Source organism: Rhopalosiphum maidis, chromosome 1 (genome assembly GCF_003676215.2).
Source record: "Rhopalosiphum maidis isolate BTI-1 chromosome 1, ASM367621v3, whole genome shotgun sequence".
In the NCBI taxonomy this organism is placed as follows: Eukaryota; Metazoa; Arthropoda; class Insecta; order Hemiptera; family Aphididae; genus Rhopalosiphum; species Rhopalosiphum maidis.
This window is the reverse complement of record NC_040877.1, coordinates 38,198,124-38,219,494: the sequence shown is the minus strand read 5'-3', so window position 1 is coordinate 38,219,494 and position 21,371 is coordinate 38,198,124. Positions and strand designations below refer to the sequence as shown.

Here is a 21,371-nt window from a genome sequence, read left to right as displayed (position 1 = left end):
CTTTCAAAACAGTAAAGATTTATTTTAAATATAATAATTATTATTATAGATGTATAAATCGAACGTATATTATTAATGATAAACACCTAATACATGGTACTCTAACCCTCAGCTACGGAAAACTTATCCATAAGGAATAAAAAATCGTCCCAGGATAGCTAATATCGTAACAAGATTCCCCCAACCATCGTATATCAAAATTTAAATTTTATACGCTGACAAAAAAAATTGTGCTTTTTGATATAATATTTTTGATATTTAACGGATAAAAAATGGTGTAAGTATTCAATTTTCAAGGTTTTTAACTGAGAAAAAAACTTGAATCAATAACAATAAATAAAAACTAAAAATTTCAAAGTTTCAAATCATTACTGATAACTTGAAAAGAGCAAAATATTTTTAAAACAGTTATATCATAATAATATCAATATAAATAATTTTTTACCGAAAAGGAGTGTAGCTCGTATAAGTATTACAATTTTTTCAGAAGAATACAAATTTATAAATATCTTCATTGTTTAATTTTATAATTCTAATATGAAATTGCAAAAGTGTAATACAACAACAGTTTACAATATATTATAGAATATAGATACTACATTGAACCAACACGATTGCTTTTCTATGTAAGTACTTAGCATTTTATTCATTGGTATTAGAATTGCATATTAGTTTTTTTTTTTTTTTAATACACACAATTCTTTATTGTGACTGACATCAATATTTTAATATTGAATTTAAAATAAATTGCGCAAATATCGGATGTAGAGAATAAAAACATAATCTAAATAAAACAAATACCAAGTATTATAATATATTAAGATAACAAATAGTGACGATTTCCAACTACCCCGTTGCATACATCATATATATAAATACAGGTTATAATCTAACAAGTTATAATGTACACGCAAATATAATGAAAAGGTTGATATTCTAAAATAAATTTATTATTTTATTTTTTTGTAAAATTAACCAATTACTTGTTATTCCGCTAGTACGCGTAATCATAAAAAACAACATTTTACTTATAAAAACGATGATATAATATTATATTATGAAGTATTATAAATTATAATATAATTTTACAATTATTTTCTATTTACAAAATACAATAAACAAACCACACACACGATGTGATGTAATTAATTAATATACAGTATTTATAATAAAAAAATACATGTTTAGGTAAAACATGCCATAATTTACTATTGTTTAAAATATCGTTCGGTGGAAAAAATATACAAAAAACGAACTAAACGTTTGATTCAGAAAAAATATAAAATTTACAGTTAATTTAATGTGTTGTATTCAATCTGTATTAAATATTTATTATAATCCTATTATGCCGAATTAAGGTGTGGGTAATAGTCCCGCGTTTTTTAGGATGAGAAAGATTTTCTCTCTAGGGATCTTTTCCGTTTCCCTATTAACAGCGTGTTGCTCGCCAGGGCCGAACCAACTGTTCTGGGCCAAATTTTCTGCTATCTTCGGGTTCTTGTAAAACGCATTCTGCATGTGCGGAGGCAACAAAGCATCCCTTTGAAACGCGGCCACCACAATAGGATTGGTTGGTTTACTGATAGAGTTAATCTGTAAGAATACACAAAATGTTCGATATTTAAATAATATTGTATGTAATAATTATTATATTATAATGAATAAACAATAGTTGTCTAATATAATTTTCATACGAGTTTTGTCAGATGTTATTATTATTATTATTTTATACTGCTTATAGTATACTTATGCTTACGAAGAGACTAACCATTCAATTAAGAAAGTCCAATTCTTGTTTCAAAAAAAAAAAAAATTAAGTTGAAATCAATCCTAACTAGGTTAAGTTTACGAATAGTTATAGGAAATATTAGAGTTTCTTGCCTTCTAAGATTTTTTTCTATACAGTATTTACTGTTTAATATTTCAGGCAATCAGGCCAATGGTCATAAATTATTAAAAATTATTTTGCATACTTTGTGATCTTTAAGCATATTTTTGAAGTTTCTTAAACGCGTATTTGCATGCGTATTTTATAATTTAAAATGCATATAAATCCGATCTTTAGTCAAAATAATTGTACAATATTACGTAAATAGTATCTAAATCAAATTATATGTTTATAACTATTTAGTTTGTTTAAAAGACAAGTATGTTAAAACTAGGCAAGCTGACATAGTCAGAAGTAATAAGTGTTCCTTGAAAAGCGTGTTGTATTGAGGTGACAAGAATACTTAAAAAATATATTCACGTAGTAGTTATAATATGTGTTAATAAGTGTATATGTGTGTACATGCAGCATAATAAAAAAATGGTTCCCCTCCACATCCACTAAAAAAATAAGGCTCTTACCAAGCAATTATAGTAAACACGCGTAAAAGTACAATTCAGACATGTTTTACTCTGAGGGATATAAAATAGTCCATATTGATTACTTTTGGTTTAGTTATTATTTAGGACGAAACTACACCAAAATAGTTTTGACAGTCTGGTAATTTGATTTAATAATAATATAGGCTATAGGAGCTGGTAACTTAAATTATTGATAGAACATTTAATAAATTAAAACATGCTTAACATATTATTTCAAATGTTGTATTTTGATCACTTAATTGATGATAATAACAATTTTTTACATTATGCATTGCGTCAATTGAATAATATAAGTCATGTGTTTCTACAATTTAATATAATATGGGTGGTCTTATTAATTCGATTAATATATGTTACCTTAGAGCTAAAAAAGGTGTATGTTATTTACACAAAAAAAAGTAGGTATAAACTATATATTGTAATCTGCGTCACGTCCAAAAATCAATATAGGTAATCTCCAACACTACCAACAACGAATAATACAATAGGTATAACTTGAACCACACTTTATTAGTTATTTTTATAAAAGTTATAACTATATATAACTACTATGCATGCCATTTTTTTATGGGTAGTGCAATATACCTAAAACTTTAATTTAATACAAATTGCTCTAAATTACTATTTTAGAAGTTAAGAAATTACGTAAAATATGAATGTTATAAACTTATAACCTAGCTGTATATTCAAAGCAATTTTTTCACTTAACGGTTCACTTGCGATTTTTATTCTATCTATATAAATATTAAAATAACGTTTTTGAATTGTCTTCGTTTTAGTCCAAGGAAACTATGTATATTAACGTATTTTCGCTATTAACCTTTGACACGGTCATCAGAATTCAAGTAAATAATAAAATATGATGACAATTGTAACCATGAACTAAAAATTAAATAGGTGAACAAATAATGTAAATAGAAATCGCACTCGATTTTAATCGTATATTGAAATATTATTAAAAATTAATATTAATTAAATTGACTGGCAAATCTTTGATTATAAAAAAGGAAAGTTTTTTAAAAATACAATAGACTATAAATTTAATTCACAAAATATAAAATGTATTCAGTAAAGTTGTCTTAGTATTTTTGATGTATACAATAATTTTGTGTTTAATAAACCTCAAAAAAAAAATTTAATAAATATTATGGAACATTTTAATAACATTATTTATACAAACATAAAATACTCGTTTAAACTATAAATAGTATAGGAATGTAAAATAAATTGAGTGCTATTTTTAAAAAAAAAATTCTATTGTTATATTTATATTTAGTTTTAATTTACAGATACAGGATTCAAATTTTAATATCTGAAAATATATTGCTAAACATCAGTTTCTATGAATATTGCGTGTATTTATATTAAAATATTGAATAATGTTATGTTACTTTAATATTAGTATTCATTACGTCTGTAATTTTTTGATATATTTTATAATTTATAATATACATCTATAAAATCTTTAAACAAACTATTTTAAATCTTTCTTTCTATTGATTACCTATTTCTTTAAATCGTATTTTTTTTTTTTTTTGTATTTTAACTAAACGAAACGCGTTTCAAAAACCGTAAAAATAATTTATGTTGTTAATAAATTATGGTTAAATATTAATACTCATAAGTAATGAATAACGACGTATACTTTGTACATATTATACGACACGTGTCAATAACATAAGAATCGACCAACATTATCCGAGAAGCGAACGGTGGTTAGGGCACACTTTAGTTATAGCCTATAGGTATAAATAGTTATCGTGCGGACTTACTGAAGGATTTATGGCGTTGTTTTGTGGCGGTGGTACGAAACCCTGTTGGACGGGTGGCACTAGAGATAACGGCAATTGTTGAGGGCGTGCCGACGTGAAAGCCGTGATTGTAAATGCCAAGAAAAGAAGTTTGATATACATGTTACTATGTATATTTTTTGAGTGTCTGCGAATCAGAAAAATATACATAAAAACGTGGAGTAAGGTACATTTAATGATAATATTAAGTTGTTTTTATCCAAGCACCACGGCTATCGCGGTTGCCGGACGTCGATATTTATTATAAGGGAGTTAATCGTTCGTGAGTTATTTTATAGTCGGAAATCTCCCAGCGCACTTCCTGTGACTGGTGAGTGAGGGTTTACCGGAACTCTAGACGGTGAGAGTCTAAAGATGTGACCTTTCCTACAGTATCCGGTGTATGTACTCTTGACTGCAGAGCATCGCATTATTGACGACAATAATGTTCTAAGAGGCTGATCATTGAATGAAAAAAATAACTTAAACGGACAAACAGTTAAATCTCAAAAATTAAATAACAATAATAAATTTAAAAAAAAAAAAAACACTGACCTCCCGTAGTTTGGATTTTTCACCTCTGTTATTACATATTAACATTAAAACGGCAATGTTCAAATGATTATATGTCTCGTTAATTAATAGATACTCGTTATTTACACAATATTTGAACGTTTAGTGATAAATACTAAAATACTAAAGAACAGTATAATAATAGTATAATGGTCATTGGTCATCGTCGTTTTTAAGCCATTATTTCGCATAACTATCACAACGAGAAGAGTGCGTGTTACGCGTGTCTCTAATGACAAAACATCCGATTACCTACCATAAATAAACCATTAGGTCACATTTTGGTTTAATCTCAATACCGCATAGTTCCCGGTCAAGTCTTTGGCGGCGGTTTGCGTATCTTATCCCCCGGGTTCGACAAATACTCAAAATTCCTACAATCCCGCATTTTCGCGCCACTGCGCACCGCTAAAAATGTTTTTGTCATTATTTATTATTCATTTCGTTTTTCGTTGAATAAATTGAAAACTTGAATTACCGTATACCGATTAATACAAAATTGTATTTAAATTATTATAATATTGAAAACTCATTAAAAAAAAAAAGTCACGCGTTCAACATTTGAAAATAATCCGTTGTTAGAACTTAAATATTTGTATTAGACCTTAGCCATAAGTACAATAATAATAATAACGTTATAATATTACTATTGCAGTATACCGTGGTAGAGATGCTATTATGAATATTAAAATATTAAAATTGACAAATAACCATCACGCTTGTGTTGCGTATATGAATGGTTGAAATATGTGATGATAAGGACTTAAAAAGGTCGCACATTTTCATTTCTACTTGACACACATAAACCATGTGTTCAAAATACGTCACCTAGCTTATAAACAAACTGAAGATGAAAAATCAATATTTTCATAAGCGACAACGTAGTATGAATGGAAAACTAGAAACTATTATAATAAAATAAAAATCATTATTTTATAACAACATGGATTGTTCTGTAGTCTACTAGTGCAGTTATCAATTCGTCCTCATCGTAAACTATGTATATGGGTCGTGATTTAGATCAATACTTATATATGGGCACACTTACGTTCTTCGTAGCACATGCTTAAATTATTATTTAAAAAAAAAAAAAACTATTTTTCCAGAAAAACTAGCTCAGACTTTGCGCACAGTTTGCAACCAGTTTAATTGTGTTGAGTAATATTACATATTGTTTATACTGTAAATGTTACATACATTTTTTTGTGTGCGTCATGAGTTGCTTGTTTAGAAATACAAGGTTATTTAAATTTAGATATTTGGACATAATATTCTATGGCGATGCAAATTACTATACATAGTGTTATATACATAGTGTTCTATATCAATATAGATCGAAAATACCGTGGCATGATATTTTTCACAATTTATATTCGTTCACTGAAAGTTTTATATTATGCTAATAATTACTACATACTTATCCTCTATATTGTAGTCGTGGATTCTTATTTTCCTGTACTATAGTTATCATACACCGTACCTATCAATAATATTATGTTATTTGAGTTTTATTTTTTAACGTATAATGCATTGCTTTTATAAAATCCAGAACTATAAACACTTACATAAATTATGTAAAGAATATGTAGTGATTTCATACTTTTTACTATTAATTCAAAACATAACATTTTTCATAATACTTAAATGTCTATATGATTTAAACTAAATATTCACATATCTATTGAATATTATTGTTAGACATACAAGACAACTAAAATACAATTGAAAAAAATCTCAACGTTAAAGTTTTTACTAAATTATTTTAATCGTGTATTTTAAATGCACTTTATGAAATTAATAATTTCAAACAAAAATATGATCTTATCATATAGTGGACCATTATCTGGTTTTATATTAAAACGATTACAGAATAAAAGTTCATTTAAGAATTAAATTTTATGATTCAAAAAAATGCAGGAGTTTAAACATTGTAGTTTGTAACATCAATAGGAAAAATTCTCACTCGCTTTACGTATACTTATAATTTTCAATTCATTTTATTTCATAATAAATTGTCATTATAACGCAACAAATAATTATTAATTACCGTAAATTGCATACTAATTTTATTGGACTGAATATTATGTATTAGGTACCTATAAAGTTAATATTAATTATTTTAGATCAGAAATGTATTTCCTAGTAAACAGAGTATGAACAATATAACAATACAACGCCGTTAATAGTAAAAAAACCTCCATTTGAAATTAATAATAGTGCTCGCCTATCTTTAAGATAACAATAACTTCTGTAATTTACTTTTTGTACTTGATATTAATTTAAAGCGAACTTTTTTTTTGTATGAATTCCAATCATTTATAATATAATAGAAAAAAGGTAACTTTGAACTTTTGGGCTGTGATAAAATAATTCATAATATCGATTTTCCTATACTCTGTACTCACTTATAACAAGATTATCGAATTTCTAATACCTATCGGCATCTAATAATCATATTATATAAATCAATACATAAATAATTCATTGCACTTATTTTAGCATACACTATTATTTATAATTTATACTGAATCCATGTGAATCATGATTTATGATAGTTATTTATTAGTGAACAAATGCACAAAATGTTTTTCTGATTGGATTGAGCCAAAAAAGAAAGTAGGTAATTGCTCATAAAGACATGCATCGGTTCATCTTAAGCTTCCTGTTAGACAACTGGTTTTTTAGTTCCATATATAAAGATTTGGATTCTCCTATTTAATAAAAATGATTACCCATGGGCATATTTCAGCAATTACATGTATTTTTACGTAACTACTTACTCGAAAAAAAAACAGTAGTATTATAAAAATACAATAGAACTAATTTAAGTCGCTCAATGTTAAATTGCATAATATATGTTAAGACTAAAATGTTTAAATTATAATTAAGCTTATTATAAAAATCCAAAAACAAATAAAGTAGATTCTTTTTTTGATTCGAAAAACAAATTATTTAAAAATTAATTATTTATGAATTTATTTACACATTGGAAACTTATTGTTTTTATTTTGTTAAGTTTTGTATATAAGCAAGGCATTTTTAAAGAAAAGAAAACAGTTAAAGAAAATGCAAAAAACAAGGAATTCACTCAAAGATATTTTATAGGGACCTCATCATTGAATTGGCTATTGTAAGATATGTACTTAATACATTTGAATTTAATTACTAATTATCGAATTGGCAAGAACACAAACCTGTCTATTTCTAAGAATATTTTATATTATATAATTTTCATAACTATGAATATTAATTTTTTATTAGTAATATATATTAAGTTTGATTTTTTTCGAAAACATTCCATGCCTGTTATTATATATTATTAATTTTTATAATATTATACATTTATATATATATATACTTATATAAAATATAATATATAATAGTTAATACTAACGTGACGTAGAATAGATATGTGAATAGGTTTGTGGTATATAGAATATAAAAATATAAATATATGTCTATAAATATATATACATGTAAATATTATTATAATAATAAACAAAATAATGAATTTTTAGTCTCCACGATTTTTTAATAAAAATATATTTATAAAAAATATTTTTCATTAAAATAATATTAAATTTTGTCAAAATATGAACTTCGAATGCTCATACTGAATATTAAAAAATTAACACGAGTACTCCACACTATTTATTCTAACATAAACTACTTTGAAAAATATAAAAAATACACTATATATAGTAACCAACTAAAATAATAATACTCAATAAAACAACTCACCTAGGTAATTGAAAGACGTTGGAAAACTTCGGTGATGGTCAATCACTGGCTAAAAATATATCGAAAATTTAGGAAAATGTGATACCGGGTGGTAAGAATACTGCACTTAACGGGTACTAGAACGAAATAATACTTTCACTGTTGAAGGTTTAAAGCGTTTTGCCAGGAACTGTCGTAGTGCAACTAGAACCTTCGTCCTACTTTCCACCACAATACCAACCACTACTAATAAAAATACGCCTTATTGGTACTTATCTGATGACTTGAATCGTGTATTAAGCAATACCTGGCCGATTTAATTAAATCTCTTATGCTGCTATACATTAGCGTTTACAACACTATAGAACTGTATTAGTTTAATGAATAGCGCGTCATTGTGAATAGTAGATAGATAGGTACACTATATAATGTACAGATTCGTGTGTATTCATACGTTAGTTTACATTTTAGTTTTGAAATAGTAACATGACCATTTACCCATTTAATAAATCCTTGAAGTTGGCGATAAATGCAAAAACATAATTATTATAACAAAACATCAATGTATAGGTAAAATTTTATTTTTTATACATATGTACTATATGTAAGCTAATAAATAAGTAAACAAAAAAAAAATCGATTGTCAGCTACAGATAAAATACGTGGAGGTTACATTAAAATAATTTTGATATAACCTACATTTTCCAATTATTGAAAATGCCCATTAATATCATGAGATATAAATTAATATATTGTAACAACACATACATCAAGTTGATTTACGTGCTAAATTGAATAACACAAAAAATTTACTTTGTTCGGTATAATCGTATTATACAAACTCTATGATTATATGCACAATACAATAGAATCAAGAAGAATAGAAATGTTATAAAAATCCCAGTAAATAGATAAATAATATTAATTTATGTACATGTATATATATACAAAGATACAAACATATATATACATAATTAATTATAAATACATACGCAATTCAAGTTATCGTCATCGGCGATGTAGGAGTACATGTTCAGCCTTGATGCATAATCGAATGTCTCGTTGTCGCTACTGGCGATACTCTACTCTTGTGTGGTGTGTTCATAGTGTTCATACGTATACGGTATACAATTACATTTGAGTTTGAACTAAGATATCAAGATATCAGGGAGAAACATTACGATCCACATTCATAGTAATTTATCATAGACGGGTCGAAATACACTAGAATACCTATCTTTTAACGGCTATTTTCGAGAGTGTTGATGTGTTCTTCAAGTCAGGTTTAACTGAATATAAATATTGAATACGTTGCCTAATTTTACCTAGAAATCCATCGTGAAAAAATGTTGATCAAAAGGTTTTCACGAATATCCTAATTATTTTAATGTTATCTGTTTTCTTTATATTTATAACATCGTATTTACGTATTGTATTGAAATTAAAGTAAAAATGTAGATTTATATATTATACTAACAGGACATAATTAATGCCAATTTTATGTACCTGATTGGTATACTTGTATTCAAGCTATGGTTTAAAAAGTTTTAAACAAGTACTTTTTTTTTAAATATTCTATTTTTATTAACAATGTTAACTATTAGTTATTTATTGATAACAATTTATTTTAGAAATTTGATAGAATAGTATAACAGACTAATAAAAGAAAACTAATTACTTATAGAGTACATGTGATGAATGTTGGTGCACTCAATCTAAATGATGTATTTATAAGTTATATCGTGTATTGCATGTTACATTAAAAACTTTTCTATAATTTTATATCATTATTATAGGGTTGAGTCTATAATTTTAATACTAAATTTATTCCAATGTTTTTTTTTTTCAAAAACTAGTTAAAAATGTCATCATCTTAAATTTATATATATATATATATATATATATACACTTATGTAATCGCTTGTATAATAAGCATACCTTCTGAGAGTTACTTAAATGATAATAAATTCTTAACAAAAAAAAAAAAAAAATCGCATACCTACAGCAAACTTATTAAATATTAATTACGGTCATGTTACAATTTATAGGTATATACAAAACAGTAACTTATTCCATCTATATCATATACTTAAAACAGCTAAACTATAGTAATTTTGTCTCATATAAAATGCAAATGTTAATTTTTGTTAAAAAAAAAAATAGGCATATGTTTATTGTTTATATTACAGTTATTTTTAAATATTATATAAAATATACAGAATATTCAACATTGATTTAACAACAGTTTTTAACTATATCAAAATGTTAAGTATGATAAAAATTATTGGTATATTTTAAAGATAATATTTTAACAAAAACGAATGCTCGTATATTGATTACTTGCCGTTAGTTAACTTATCTCATCAAAAAACAATGTATCTACATGTGTGTTATGTGAATTGTTTTTTAATTCTCACTATGAGATATTTGGATCTAATTGCTCAACTTTTAATAAATTTATACTTATAGACATTGTATTATTGTTTATTATAACGGTTTAATGCATTCCATCGACTGGTACCTATTTAAAATAAAGATTTTTCTATTGTAAATATTATAATTGAATATGGCCCAAAATCACTATTTGATAAAAGAAAAATAATATTTTGAGAATCAATAAAATAGGTAACTAGACTCACTATTAATAATATAAATAGAGATTATAATTATAAGGTAATAATAAAATACTTAATTAGTTTAAATTAAACGAAAGAAATCCAAGAATAAAATAATTTACACAGTATTAAGTATTAGTGTTAATTTAAATCAAAAGAGTAACAACTAAGTTAGGTATTTTTTCTATTTAGGTTTTTAAAAAATATCTGCTGTATTTGAATCACGTATATTTTAATGCTAACGGTAAAAAGGTGAAGGTGATGTAATCCATATAACCACATCGCATATAAAATATAAATTTTAACTGATAACGATAAAGATGCAATCAATATATTTTCCTAGTATGCAATGTAAGTACTAAGTACAGTATACTCTAATATTTAAAAAAAATTGTTTATTATTTTAATAATAATTACATGTTATTCACTTCTAACAATGTTTGTTTTTAAGGATTACTTCACATAGAATTCTCATTGTATATTACAGTACATAACTATGGTATATACATATCTATTAATACGTCCAATGAATGATAAATGAGGATTTGATTTAAATTTAGACAGTTAAATAAATAATAATATTATTATGGTATACGTTTGATGAATTAATTCTGCTATGTATTTTAATTATTTATCGTTTAAATAGTACAGTAATCCTGTAATCCAATACCGCATGTTTGCATAAAAGGTTGACATTTGTTAGTAAGTTGTCTAAAGTTTAGAATGGGGGAAAACCACAAACGAGTTTGATAAAATCATGTATAGGTTATAGTTGGTTTTCACTGGTGCACCCTGGTTCGTTTCGAATGAGACCCTAAACTCCGACCTCAAATTACCTTCCATCGACGATACAGCTGCTATCTACTACAAACGCTTCCACGCCAAACTTCAAGTTATTCCTAGCCAATTAATCAATGAGTTAACTTCACTAACATTTCCGGGTAACTCAACTAGACGCCTCAAAAGAAAATGGTGCCGTGATTTGATAACTTAAGTTAAAACTTATAAATGTAAGAGGTGTCACAAATATGTGATTCCCTCCTCATGTGCTTATTCCTATTAATTGTCTGTAAATTTATTATTATTACTTATTGTACTATGTATAGATCATAATTCTTCAAATAAAGTCAAATATATTTTTAAAAAAAAAAAAAAAAGGTTATAGTTGATACATTTCCAAATAGAATTTTCTATGCATATTTCAACTTTCAATTTTATTTGAGTAGAGTTATGCATAAGTTGCAAAATAGAATATTTAAATCGATAAATACTGTAAAAGTATTAGAAACCAACTTTAAGCATATCATAATATGAATAATGAATAAACACGATCGTCGATCACATCAAATTCAATAACTGATTTGATTTTTACAAATATAATATATAACTTTTATTTTCAGTAACATTTTGATTACTGTAATAATAAATACATTTAATATATATATTTTTCTTCAATGTCTAGTTACCTATTTTTAATACATTTATGGAATAATTATTTGTTTATTTGAAGTAAAAATTAAGTTTAAATTTTAAAAGAAGATTAGTACACACTTTTTAGTTATTTATATTAAGTTATAATAGTTTAAATGGTTACCTATGTATTATGTTATTAGTTACTCTCTATAAATAAATATACACAAAAATAAAATATATTTTAAATATGAGATTTTAGAACACATAAAGCACATTGTTAAATATCTAAGCCTTAATTTTTCATGTTTTTCATTATTTTTATAGTTTTAATTTTTCTAAATAACAATTTAAATTAAATTCTTAATCTACCAATATAACAGAATTATGAAACTATTTAATCGTTTTCGGTGCATCAACAAATATCATAAAAACATATTTTAAAACCCCTTACAAAACAAGTTACATAATAAATAATATTTTTATAATATTATACGAGTCTCTTTTTTACATCTTGCGGCTAGTGAAGTAGTGACACAATAACGTTCCTATGATAATTTGATTATGTACGTATGTACCTGAAAGTACTCGATACTATTATTATTTAATATTGATTGATAAATTGATAATAAGAAAGATGTATTTAAGTCTTAACTGATTGATTTTTTGAAATTTGTGATTATTATATAACACATTTATGTCACATATGACATGATTTGTATTTGATATATTTTATGTACGAATATTTTTGTTTTTTCTTATACAACCTGTCGTAAATGTATTAATTTTTTTTTATTATTATTATTTCACCATACTTAATTGTGTCACTTTCCTTTGAATCATTTCACTTTCATCTTGTTATTTTGGTAGTTGGCCAAAAAATATACGATGATTCAACACCAGTTTTTGTGAATTTTAAGGTCATTTAACTATACATAATGACGTTTTGTTGGTGATTTAATTATCGTAAGAATTCGTGACTACGCGGCTCAACGCCCTCTGGATTACAAAACACAATTACATATCTTCAACTCTTCAAGTAAACTCTTTTTGAGAAAATTATAATTATAAAATATTTTCTTCAAAAATTAAATATAGATATTACAAATTAGCTAGAATATAGTTCTTACTTATTTTCATGTTCATTATAAGAAAAAGTCTTGTACATTATTACTTTTCATTTAAGCTATTTTTATTTAACTTTTTATAAGTGTTGAAACTTAAATGTATATTTATGTTTAATATATGTAATATATATAATTGTATGTTTATGTTGTTCTTTTTATATAATATAGATTATTATATTGTTTATGCTCATTCCATACAATTTTTTTCCATAGATAATGATTAGAAATTATTACTTATCAGTTATCATTATGTACATTGTATATTATGATATTTTAAATAGGTTACTATAAAAAATCGTACATTTTTACTAAATTTTATTCATGTAACTTAAAGTTCCAACTTGCACATATTATACAACATTCTTCTAAAAGTATCATTTTTATTATACTGCAACCTACAAAGATAATTATATAGATGGTGGGTAGAGCAAATTATCTTAAAACACATTCACAAATAAGTTTAAAACCAAGTACCAACTTATGAAGAAATGTTACATTATTTTTTATTAAAATGACAAAAGAGTAATAAGTATCCATATATTTTGTTATTAATATATACTTTTAGGCAGTTTGTATTCAATACTTGCTGTACCTATGAAGTTTTTATTCTTCAAAAATTATATTAGGTAAGTTTAATACTTGACCTATAATCTAGTTATTTAAAAATATATATGAAAAATTGTTCAATAGGTACTTAAAAAATTATACGAATTCTATACAATTTTTTCAGTTGATTAGACCAATTTAATTACTATCAGATCAAACTTAACATAGGTACACGGCTTAATATTTAAAATTATTGGATATGTTAAACATTATTGGAATTAAGGAATATTAAACTACCAGTAATTATTCAATACTAAACCAAAAATCATTATATTATATCATAATCATTGATTATATTATAATAATACAAACAAGTGGAAAAGTTGTTTTAAATATTTTATAAAAAAAAAGAAGGACTTAAATAATTTAAAATAAAATCATTTCAAATTATAGTACTTTATGGATTTCTTCTAGAAAAAATTATTTTTATTTTATACTTTTATAACTATATTTTCTAGAATTTATTAGAACCCATAATATTTTATTTTAATATACCAATTGTAATTTTATTGGTCCAAGTTTAAGATAGTGTCTAAGAATTTAAAATTAGATACTAAATAGTAGTTATCACCGTTAATTCATGAATAGAAAATGAGAAAATACACAATATTCACAATATTATAAATATAATGTATTTATAAAATATAACAAATACTTAACACATTAGTCATAAACAATAATAATAGTCAATAGGCGTATAGTAATCACTGTGTTCTTCATTTGATCGCACTAACTATAATATCAATTTTGGATAAATACAATTCTGAATTAAAATCTAACGAAATTAACTGTTACACAAGACGATAGTATAATAATAATCAACGTAAAATAATATTATGTATAAAAATAATGATTATTATTATGTATGTATGTCCTATAATTTTGTGACGTTTGACACTGGCGTGGTTCATTTGTCTGGTGGCAGCAAATAGTTGGCCAAAATGAAGTTGGGCTGGATTTTATGCGTTTGATTTGGTTCCGAGCCGTCTCGATTTTTGTTTTCAGACCCATTTCGAACTCCGTTTACTGGAGCTACTACTATTGGTGTCGTTCTACCGAAAGGATAGTAGTCCACATTGTCCACGACTACAGTGTCGTCGTCACAAGGACTTTGCGACGGCGGAGGCACTGATGTCGTCGGAGTTGGAGTTGGAGTTGTTGGTGGTGTTGGTGACGGCGGTGGTAGTGGTGGAAGATACACCGGAGGACATTGGGTAGTCGTGATGGGATGCCAATCGGCGCATGGCTGCCGTGCTAGTTGACGACCGTCGTCACCTGTCCGGCTGGTCGTTGGTGTTTCGCCTTTAGCCGGCAAATAAAAATAGTAATAGAATACGTGATGATGAACGCCGGTGGTCGTCACTTGGTGTGACGCCAATGGAGTAGGTAACACGTGTGAAGGTAGCAGATTTTGTCGCATCACAGTCGGTGGTGGAGTCGGTGGCTGGTACAGTTCCAACGGTTGTCGAAACTGTGGTTGGTGCACAAAATAACGTTGTGGTAGCAACGGTTCTTGAAAGAATGGCCTAAACGCTATTGGCGAACGCGTCGGTGAAGGAAACGTGTGGTAAAACTGTGGAAACTGACCAGACCACGCTGTTGTCAATGTGATGACCATGCAATGATTATCGCTAGAACACAGACTATATAATATTATTATTGACACACGTCACACGAGCACAATTTTTAAATTGTGCATATAAGTGATTAATATTGATTGCTGTCAAAATTAAGTAAATGTTACCTATCTGACACTTTGTATATATAGTATACACCTGTATAGCTCGCTTTAATTAAGCGACTTATTTGATATTATGTACTTATCACTAATATAGTATTAATAATAAAATAATATAAAAATATATATTTTTTTGCTTCGAATTGAGCATTAGTGTATTTCTCATTGCATATTTGTTGCAAGAGTGGATGTTCAGTATATAAATAATATAAGAAAACTATATTTCTATAACTTGATGATAATAGAAAGATGTTGAAAGATTATTATTTTCAAAACTACTATAACATAATACCCACCAATACTATACATAAATATTAAAATATATAATATTAATCAATAATAATTTTATTAATGTACAGAGTAACAATTTAATAAATCTTTAAATAAACTATAGTATCTAAAGTATAAAAGTTATACGTAATTTATATTCAGTTTTATAGTTAATAAGTTTATCAAAATTAAAAATTTATAATTACCTATCATAAATTCATATTATTAGTATGCAGTTACACAAAATTTGACTTTTATTATTTACTTTATATATTTTATATATTCTAATAGTTGCTTGGTTATATTTATATAGGTTATTATTGTTTATTAATATTTGATTTAAAATTATTTAGTTTAATAATCTAAGCTAATTTACTAGTTTTATGAAATGAGTAATATTCAAAAGACAAAAAATGGATTTGTTCTATGCACTCAAATTATTGGTACTTACTATTTCTTAGTTTATATAATATAAATTATATGTTAAAATATAAACACAAAAGTTGCCACTTTTTTCCAATATTTTATATCTGTCTATTTACGAAGAATGCATGTAAAACATTGTGTTTATAATCATTTAACGCTGGTTTTTCATAAGAAAAATGAATATAAGTTTATCACTGAGAATATTTTAAAAATCAATGAATCGAGTTATTAATTAAATATTCTATGTATTTAGCTTACAAAATTATTTTATATAGTTAATAATTATCTATAACTACTTAATTAAAAACAAGCATGTATTTTTGTTTTATTTTCTAAATATTTAATTAATTTAACACGTCATTACAAATTTTAATGATATTATGATAATTTAAAGATAAACCAATTCAATCAAAGTCAAAAAAACGAATCGATGAAAAAAAAAATGTCCGGATAGCGATTCAAAATAAACTTGGTCCTGTGAGACACACACAACAGATTCAAGCGAATACGCACAAATATATTTTAGGTACTTTTTTCAAGTATGTGATAGTTGTTAAATAAAATTAAACTTTAATAAAATCAAGTTTTCAGAAATGGGTTCAGCACTGAAAGAAAAGTATTTTGAACCCAAACGTCAAAAATTTAACCAAATATTTAAGCAAAAAACAGAGATTATAATGGAAAAAATTAATTACCAACTCGAGAAAGATTCAGCGTTTATACGAGCTGAATACAATGACAAACTGTTAGAGGTTACCAAATATCACATGAATAAGTTCAACGTAAGTACGGAAATAAATATATCCTGAAAAATACATTCTTATTCCTGTAGGTATTAAATGCGTTGGAGTATAACACAGAAATATATAACTATAAAAATTATTGATAAATAGCTGTTTACGATTGGAATACTTTTTAAATTAAATGTTCGATTTAAAGAACGTTCACACATATTTTAAATTAAATAATGTTAAACCTCAAGTTAGTGAGTTCTTAAACTTTTCGAAAAATGATTTAAAACAATTTAAACGGTTGTTTGCTATTCATTGAGTAATAACATTTTACTTTAACTAATCGTTGATTATGTAAGGTGTAACATATTTTATTTTTAATCTATTATCTTATGCGTGTTATTTCAACACAATCATTTATTTCATAGATTGAAAGTTGCTTTGATAAAATAACTAGTTTTAGCAAAACGATGTACAAATACTATAAATAATAATAATATATAAACCTAACTATACATAGCGGTAACTTTATACTGACAATAATAATATAGTAGGTAGGGACATATTATTTTTGAACTTTCTTTTTTTAGAACATTATTATTTATTGTTATACATTAATCACAATTATTGTGTTTTTAAAAAACAAATATTTTCATATTTTGACTTAACAATACCATTTACTAAGTTAATAAATAGTGAGGTACATATATTTTAATTCATAAGCCCGAACAATTTAACATAATATTTTTTTGTAAATCATACTTGATATCATATTAATCATATTATTGAGTATTATTCAATTCATTTTCATTCCAATATCAATTTTTTTTTTATCTATTTCAGAAGATATTTTCAAAACCATTAGTAATATCAAAATGTATTCACAACTTAAATAGGAAAAGTATGTTTTTATTATTCACTAAGACTTAAGATGCTTTTTTAATAAACGTTGACCACTGCGTGACCCCAAATTATAATGTATATAGTACCAAATAAGTATTATAAATATTATAAATATTATAAATATATATATATATATATATATATATATATATATATATTGAATAATGAGTATATAGATAGTTTCAAAAAGAGTGTAGTGTATACCTACATGTAAAAGCAACAGCATCGTCAATACTAAATTAACTGGAGACGTGGAGAAGAAATCTATTATATATTAAAAAAGCTATTTCTTATTTTATGCATGTGGGTGTTTCCCGATTTTATTCTAAAAGGTATTTTTTACTTTTGACAACCAAAGTTAAGTTAAGTTTTTAGATCACATTTTTTCTACTAGAATCTGCACATAAAGTTGATGATTTAAAATGTTTTATTGCTCTAGATATAGTAATATAATAGATTGCTAATGTAGTAGATCATATCATATTTTAATCATTGTTTATATTTTGTATAGCTATTGCATATATTGTAACAATTAAATTTTAAAATAAAAAAAATCTAGCGTACTAGCCTCCCATTCTCATATAACAATTATACCCGAATTGATTTTCTAAAATTGTATACTTTAAAAAAAAAGTTATTAGTAATATTATAATTTATAATAAATTATTAGTATAGTTGAACTGTATTAACTATATTTAAGAATGTTTGTAGGAAGCTATATCAGCTTTTACGATGGACTTAAACAATAAATGTGATGTAAAACAAAAACAATATAAAATCGAAGCTAAGAAAAAAATGTTTACAAGTATTCAAAAATCGTTAAAGTCGAGGGAAAATTATTTAAAACAGGAATTTGGATATTTTAAAGAACAGAATTTAGCAGATTTTAAAGAATACTATCGACGACTAATTTTGTCTTATCGTCTGCAATTCGAAAAAAAAATAGATGATATGGAAAAAAAACATGTTGCAAAATATGAAAAGATAAAACAATCATATGTACATAAATATAAAAAAATGTTCAATCTAGAGAAAAAGAGACTAGAAGAAAAATTATTGTTAGAAGAACTAAGCTTATTGTCTGTTTCTGACATAGAAAAAGTCAAAGAATCAGAACCATACATAAAAGCAAATATCAAAAAAAACTTAAAATGTTGAATGAGAATATAAATATTTCAAGTAATGTAGTTTTAAAATAAAAACTACCAAACATTACGTGAATTTATCAGAAAAAAATGTAGTAACCAAAAATAGCAAATTGGTTTCAAAAATCTTATGGAGGTTGAGTATTATAAAGATGAATCCAAGACTCCTCCTATAGAATCCTCTTAAATTTAATTTAAAATAATAAAAGATAAACAAAGTAAAATAACAACGTATCTGTTTACAAAGTCATTGGTTCTATTTTAAAATAAATCTAACCATATAAGTATACAATTATTTAATTATTTTTGGTTGTATAAAAATATTAATAGACTATAATTTTTAATAAAAATGTAAAAAAAACAAGATTATTTATTAAGTTACATCGGCAATATATATTGGTCTTTAATAATTTAAATTTTTAAAAATAAGGTAACAATAAATCATATAGCATTTAAAAATACTTAATTGAATATAAGTATATTACAATTTTAATTTTCTGTTGAAAAAAATTGATCAGCGAGATAATCGTGTGGGTCATACTACCTATCTGTGTTATATTATATTTAATGGCTATGCATAGGAGTAAATGAAACTTTTGTAGCAACTATTACATATTCCATTACCCGACTAAATAACAATACCTAAGTAAACAAATTAAATATCTACGGTACAAAATACCAAACGCCTTACGCTCGTTTCAGAAATTTAAAAATGCTACACATTATACTATAATGGGTACTAAAATATGCAACTCACTTATTTTGAGAAAAATCATAGTGTTGAATCCAAAACCATCTGTATGCAATCCTTGTTGTTCTTGGCAGAACAGCTGTAGAAGCTCCTCTGAAACTGAACTCGTTGTGCAAACCACTTTTTATAGAAATCATATTGTATCAATACTTAGAAAAACCATATAAAATAAAAACTTCTTTTGTTATGCAAACCACCGCTCATCATTACAGTTCGTGATCCAAATATCGGTCCTATAGTGTTGTTTTTTACACTAGTCCGGTTTTAAGGAGAAACTTGCGCTAACGTCGTTAATGGACACTCAAATATGATTTTACGTGATTAATTACTTATTCAATGAGCAACGTTACTATAAACTTTCAGTGCACGATTTCTTAAAATAATATAATTATTAATTTATACATAACAAAATATATGACATTTCTAAAAATATAAAATAAACTACTCCGGTAGTAAACAAAAACAATACGTGCAGCCTCTTATTATACATCAATGCTTGCATATTAATAATTTTCAATTAGAACGTTTGAGGAAACATGTTTCCTTATGTAACGTCATAAATTCCCTTATTTCATGATACAATTATTTCGATGACAAACCGTTAAAAAAATGTCAACTGGCACACCCAATCGTTACACATTGTTTTTTTACCGAATTTTATTTAATTTAATAAAACTTTTATTATATAATTCAACAACAATTACTATAATATAAATGTCTTTGTGGTTGGAATTTTACTGTAAATTGAAAAGTCAGTTTCAATAATATTTATGTGAAAAAAATAAAAATATTAATTTTTCAATGTGATAGAATTTATAGACAAATTTATTGAACTCATTTTTAAAGATATTTAGGTATTGAATTTATAAAATGAATAAATTTAAAATGAACGTTATATTCTAAACAATAATTTAAATAACTGATTAAATTAAATTAAGTAAAATGATGATGTACTTGAGTATTTGAAACAAATACAATCTAATCAGGAGTTGAATATTGTCAGATCAAGTTTCAAAAATTGGAAACCGTCGTTTTCAGAATTGTATTATGTGTTACAGACTTATAGAGAATAAAATATATACAAATATGTACCATGTACACAGAAAATAATGGAATTTATATAATGTATGTAAACATAATATTGTATATAATCCATTTGACAAGGCTTTTGATCGGCCGTTGAATACATTGACGTC

The 21,371-nt window shown here is 25.3% G+C and overlaps 1 protein-coding gene and 1 pseudogene across 1 annotated transcript; both read right to left on the bottom strand.

Annotated features, from left to right (window-relative positions):
- Nucleotides 1-1,090: 1,090 nt before the first annotated feature.
- LOC113547796 lies at nucleotides 1,091-8,649 on the bottom strand. Its single transcript, XM_026948296.1, has 3 exons — nucleotides 8,475-8,649; nucleotides 4,143-4,308; nucleotides 1,091-1,593 (listed from the first exon to the last, which is right to left on the bottom strand). Exons 2-3 carry the CDS (start codon nucleotides 4,281-4,283, stop codon nucleotides 1,354-1,356), a joined length of 381 nt encoding a protein of 126 aa, XP_026804097.1. The 5' UTR covers nucleotides 4,284-4,308; nucleotides 8,475-8,649; the 3' UTR covers nucleotides 1,091-1,353.
- A 6,217-nt stretch (nucleotides 8,650-14,866) lies between these two features.
- LOC113549239 lies at nucleotides 14,867-20,312 on the bottom strand (annotated as a pseudogene).
- Nucleotides 20,313-21,371: the final 1,059 nt, after the last annotated feature.

Excerpts from the sequence above, each read along its gene's own strand:
- LOC113547796 (XM_026948296.1), bottom strand. The coding sequence starts at position 4,283 with ATGTATATCAAACTTCTTTTCTTGGCATTTACAATCACGGCTTTCACG. Across the intron at positions 1,594-4,142 it reads ACAACGCCATAAATCCTTCA|ATTAACTCTATCAGTAAACC; the intron begins GTAAGTCCGCAC and ends GTATTCTTACAG.